Source organism: Drosophila mojavensis, unplaced genomic scaffold (genome assembly GCF_018153725.1).
Source record: "Drosophila mojavensis isolate 15081-1352.22 unplaced genomic scaffold, ASM1815372v1 contig_80, whole genome shotgun sequence".
Taxonomy (NCBI): domain Eukaryota; kingdom Metazoa; phylum Arthropoda; class Insecta; order Diptera; family Drosophilidae; genus Drosophila; species Drosophila mojavensis.
In genome coordinates this window covers 7297901-7303617 of record NW_025318906.1, presented here as the reverse complement: position 1 = coordinate 7303617, position 5717 = coordinate 7297901, and the positions used below count along the sequence as shown (strand labels likewise).

At 39.2% G+C, this 5717-nt stretch overlaps 1 protein-coding gene across 3 annotated transcripts; it reads left to right on the top strand.

The window, feature by feature from the left end:
- Nucleotides 1-3972: 3972 nt before the first annotated feature.
- On the top strand, nt 3973-5165 carry LOC6579009. Of its 3 annotated transcripts, none has more exons than XM_015163417.3 (4): nt 3973-4082; nt 4170-4606; nt 4683-4810; nt 4918-5165. In XM_015163417.3, exons 2-3 carry the CDS (start codon nt 4191-4193, stop codon nt 4696-4698), a joined length of 432 nt encoding a protein of 143 aa, XP_015018903.2. In that variant the 5' UTR covers nt 3973-4082; nt 4170-4190; the 3' UTR covers nt 4699-4810; nt 4918-5165. The 3 variants fall into 3 exon arrangements, with proteins under 3 accessions (XP_015018903.2, XP_002004906.3, XP_032585867.2); XM_002004870.4 differs by having other exon boundaries at nt 4674-4810; XM_032729976.2 differs by having other exon boundaries at nt 3974-4082; nt 4167-4606; nt 4674-4810.
- Nucleotides 5166-5717: the final 552 nt, after the last annotated feature.

Sequence of the window (5717 nt, the reverse complement as noted above, 5' to 3'; positions counted from 1 at the left end):
TTGGTATTGTGCTTGATGTGGTTAGCCTGTTGCTATTGTTGTTGTTGCTGTTGGCCAAACAACAAAGCTGCTTAGATAATCTGTCAGTCGCAGCGCCGGCGAATGCGGCGTATGCTTAATTTCATCAGCTGGCACTTGAATCAACTTAAAGCCTGATGAAATTATAAGCCGACTGAAGTGTGCCATTGCCGCGCTGTGTTCTAGTTGTATGAAGAGAGGAGGAGTGGAGGAGTCGAGTAGTCCTTTAAATGTCTTTAAGTCCATTTACTATATTTGCATTTTCAATTCGCAAAGCTGCGGCTTGGCTAGCCCAAGAGCAGAGCAGTTTGATAAGTGTGTGTGTGTTTGCTAGAGTGTGTGCTATAGCATATCTTTGTGTGTGTGTGTGTGTTTGCAGCATTCTCTGCGGCTAGCAAAAGTTTGAAGCTACAAGCAGCCGCAACTTTTGCGCGACGACATTTCCGCTGGGTCTTGGCAGCAAATTATGCGGCTGGCAGCACAGGCAGAAAGACCGTCGACCAGGCCGGCAGTCAGTCAGTTCGGCAGTTCGGCAGTCCCTCGCTCAGTCACTCAGTCACTCAGTTAGTCAGCACCTGCTGCGTGCTGCTGCTTCCTGCCAGCTTCACGCCCTGCGCCAAAGTGAGCGATGGCTGTAGTTGTCGCCTGGCTGCTGTCATATTATGCTCGCCATGTAATTTGTATAGACGGCAAGCGTTGGCGTTGTAATTTATGCATTGCCCCAAACGTATCCATCAATCCAATCGCATCCAGCTCTGCTCTGGCTGCCTATCGCACGAGTGCTCACAATAAACACAATTAGCTGGCATTAGCATTGCGCATTAAGCACATTTGTTTGTTGTTGTTGTTGTTGCTGTGCCGGTGGCATTACAACAACTCGCACCACATGCTGCAATTATGCAGCATTTTGTGGCATGATTATTACAATTTACAAAATGTACAACGCACTTACTAGATCTGACCTAGCTCCATGCAGAGCCGAGAGTAGTTTGATAGCACTCCATGAAACATGATTATAGACAATATTTGTTTGCATGCAATATGCCGTATCAATATTTCATCAAACAGATAATCAAGCGAGCTGAAAGTTGTTGAATTTGTTTGAAATTTTTAAGTACAGTAGTGTCGGCTTCAAGTTAACTTTTTGGTTATTTTGTTTACTATAGAAAAAAATATATTTGTTAATTATATTTTCATTTTATTTGCTAAGCATATTGAGTTGAAAGAGGAACTTAATCTCTTTAATCTTATTTGCCGTTTCTTTCATACTCAAGTTCCATTTTGTCTTCTCTTCAACTCTCCCTTCTCTGCTTACCTCCTCTACTCTTTACTATTTAATATTAAAACTACTACTACTACTATTTTATATACATACATTATATATTTTATGTATATACATATTGTATGTAAGTATTTCTTTTCGCTAAAATTTATCTGAACTTTTTTACTGCATTGTCATTTCAAAATCAGAGATTTTTCAAGCTAAAACTATTTAATTCATTTGATCTTCTAGCTATTTTTACGTAACCAAGCTTAAAATATAAGTTCTAATTTTTTTTTTTTTTAGCTCGATTCGCAGAATTTGCAAAATAATACATATGGAAATTACTGCAAACTGGCTGTGAATTTTCAATATTTAAATTCATAAAAAAAGCTGTCGAAAACATTCTAGCTGTTTTTGCTGTATCATTTTTACCACAAACAAACATTTTTTTAATAATGTAAAAATTTTTAAATTTTAGCTCGATTGCCGTAAAAAACCTAGAGTCAATGAAGCTGAAAAAATAGCTATTAGCCGATTTTTTTCAGGTAAGCTTTCAGCTAGCTCCTATCAGGCTTTTCAGCATTCAAAGAAGAATTAATAATTTGAATAGTAATAAAATAACTTTAATTATTAATTTGAGAGCAGATTAAGTTTATTTACTCAAATGTAGCAGAGTTTTTTAATTACTTTTTAGCATAGTAAAAATCAGCTGCTAGCTTAGTAAAATTCTAGCCCAATTTCCGTAATACCCATTCAAGCGTATAGAACGTATAGAAAAAAAGCAGATTATCTTCAGCAATTAAATAAATGACAATATGCATGCCGTTGCTGCATGCAATGTGCCAATGTTGCACTGTTGCAATGTTGCCTGATGTCAAAGTTCAAATGATGAGTTCATCAAATGTCGTGGCGCGCACAAAGCGACACTCGAAAACAAAGCGCAAATACACTCAACGACAGACGACTCAAGTGCATTGTCTGCAGCTGTGTGGGTGTGCATGTGTGTGTGTGCATGTGTGTGTGCATGTGCATGTGTGTGCAGTTTGTGTGCTAAACATAAACGCTGCATGGCTTCCCAGTTGCGAGCACAAATATTGCCAGCAGCTGAGTTGTTTCTTCTTTTAATAAAGAGTTTAGACATGTGAGTTTTTGGGTGCATCGGGAAGGGAAGCATTCAGCACCCGCTGATGTTATGACAAAATGTTACACTGACACTACATTAGATTGTTGCACAAGCTGAAAGTTCTGCTTACACATTTTTTTTTTTTTTGTTTGTTTTTTTTTTTTTATGCCTAGGTGCATAAGTAATGCGTTTTTCAGCAGCTTTTCTTTTTTGTTGCTGCTGCTGGGCATTGTCAACGGGTTTTTCAGCGCGCGCGCTGCTTTGTGTCGCAGACAAATGCCCCTTGGTGTGGCGTGTGGAATGTTGCACTTGATGATGTGTCTATGTCAGGGCTCTCCTCATCTCCCCCTCCCTCTCTCGCCCTCTCTCTTTCTCTCTCTCTCTCTCTCTCTCTCTCTCGTCGCTTTGTGACCGCCAGTTGCCATCATTTGACCATAAACTAGCTTTTCCAGGCGCCACAATCAGCCCGCAGTGTATGCAACAACTGTATGGGGGCCATTCTCGACCCTCAAGTCACCCCCCGACTCTCCGACTGCCTGACTGTTGACTGCAGATTGTTGCCTGTTAGCTGTTGTTTGTGCCAACTGTCAAATGTTGCCGGCTAGCGCTTTAGTTAAAGCATTGCCATTGTCATTGCACCTGACTCCTGCTGCCGAGTCCATTATCCTCAGTGCAGGTGCAGGCGAATGCATGTGTGTGTGTGTGTGTGTGTTAATGATAGCGGAAGTGCACTTCATTTAATTAATACGCTTATAATTGCACACTATATATATATGTGTATGTTTATATATATATATATGTATATTTATACATGTGCTGCCTGTGTTTGCTTTGCTTGCATGCAACAGCAGCCATTTATTAACGTAGTTGGCTTGAATATCACTTGAGCTGAGAGGTCTTCCACCTGATTGTTGAGCCAATACAAATGCGCATTAAAACACATACATATATTTGCATGGCAAATGGATAGAGTTAATAAACTCTAGAGTGACTTTTGCTAGATTGCATAATGAATGAGCCAAATGAGAAGAAAAGAGAGAGAGAGAGAGAAAAATCGGAGTATGTAATCAGATATTCAAGATAGGATGTCTGTTGATTTGCCAAGTTGATATTGGTCTATCTATCTTTCGCTCTCTCTCTTTTTTTTTAAATTTATGATACTCTCGCTCATCCTGTATTCCCTGAATTCCCTCTCTCTCTCTATGTCGGTTGATTGCGTTTTGACAAGCCTTCGGCTTAGCTCCGTTTTCCTATCTCTTTCGCATTTTATGTCTTTCTGTATTATCTCTCAGTCTCATATTTTCTCTCTATCCCTTCAAGTATCATCTATTCCTATCCCTATATATCTATCCGTCTCCCCCTCCCTCATCATTGTCTGACTCTATCAGTCTTAGCCTATCTCTCTCTTTCTCTTTTTATATATTATTCCCTCTCTCTTTATATATCTGTTCTTATGCTCTGTCTCTATCTATTTATCTGTCGTCTCCCCCCACTCTTTCTATTTCATGATTTGACTCTCTCTCTCTCTCTCTCTCTCTCTGTCTCACTCTCCATATCAAACAATCCATTCTCACCAAACATAGGAAACTTGGATAGTTTTTCAAGGCTGTCAAAACAGTTCTCCAATATATATTCACAATATATATCCAATGAACCGACACAACTGTAAAATCAATTGTAAGTGAAATACAAAAGACACTTTCCGACTCGTTAAAGTCAGCGACAGAAGTTGGGTAATTCATTTCACATCACATCTACCAGCAGCATTCAAGCAAAGCATTCAACATGTCCTCCGGCTCATCCAATATTGATCCCAACGAGTTCAATGAGATCAATGGGGCAAATGCTGGCAACTCGGAAAGGGAACACCATAATGCGGCAGAGGAGATGCCAGACCCGGATATGTTGCACCCGGACATGCCGAGAGCAACGTCGCGATCGAGTCATTCGAGGGGCGCCAGTGGGCAAAGTCGACGCATCAGGCAGCGGATGTTGACGCCAGGGATTGGCAATCAGTATCGCATCTGGGTCTATCATCCGATGCATGAGCCGCACCCGAATCGTCATACCCTCAATCGCATCATATTCTCGATAGCTCGAGCCTTGCGCACCCGTCGCTCTGTTCCGCCCCAGCCGGGCCAGCGTCCCGGCGTGATCTACAGACGAAACGCTGATCTGATAACCATTGATGTGGAGCGGGAGTAAGTGCTACTGAGCTCTGACAAAAATAACGCCTAGCCTCTCTCCCCTTATATATAATACCTGAAGCTTTTCTAGCTATGGACGTTCCTAGCGCGGTATGTTTTAGTCAAGATAGAGCCGTGATACTATGAACACTAGACATACATAGAAAATCACATAAATAAATTCAGGAATCGGAATTCGTGGGGTTTTTCACATGTCAAGTAAGTAAAGTTCTCATATATCTCATATATGTACAAACATATATTATATAGTATATTAGTATTGTATATTATATTATCGTTGCGGTTTCCCTTTTCCAATTTTCTAGCTATAAGAACTGATCGACTACTAATAGCAAGTTTGCCTGGTACATGATAATTGTCTATGGGAGATTATAAATTTATTATAATTATTTTATTTAAAGCTGAAAAGAGAAAGAAAAAAAATTGGTTAAAAATTTGGTTTGGTGAATGGCATGCTTAGTCGTTGCCAATGCAAGTTCTAAACGGCGATGTCAGCTCATTTTTATTTCCATCTATTCCTAAATAATTAAAAAAATAAAAAATAAAATGTAAATTACAGATTTTTCCTTGGGATCTAAGTACTGAAGCAAAAGTCTATTAATGCTAGGGTCTTGATTGCTTTCAAATTGAATGAATAATTTTTTTGAATACCCTGTACTCATTGAATATGGCTTAAGAAGTATAAGAGTTTTATACTTATATAGATTTTTCTCATAGGTGAAGCATAGACTTGGGAGAAAGGATTTTTAGAGTCTATAAACCATCTTCCACTGTTTCTATGGATGACGGCCTTTATATTGTCTGTATGTGTGTATAACTATCTCTTTCTATCTATCTGTATGTCTGATGTCTGCCTATCTAGTTGTCTGTCTTTCTGTATATATATGTATGTGCCTCTGCCTCTGCCTTACCATATGACCGGACTAAGGCACCTGTGCTATAAATTCTCATTCAAGTACAGGGTATTTTTTAGTCAGGCATAACCTACAGGATAACATTTCATCAACTTGGTTTAAAAATGAATATATGTATGCTGTAATTTGATTTTTTTTTTTTTGTAAATTTTCTACTAATTGGTATTACAAATGGCATTGCCCCAATCAAC

Coding starts and splice junctions, on each gene's coding strand:
- LOC6579009 (XM_002004870.4), top strand. CDS start 4,191: ATGTCCTCCGGCTCATCCAATATTGATCCCAACGAGTTCAATGAGATC. Junction 4,607..4,673: donor ACCATTGATGTGGAGCGGGA/GTAAGTGCTACT, acceptor TAATACCTGAAG/CTTTTCTAGCTATGGACGTT.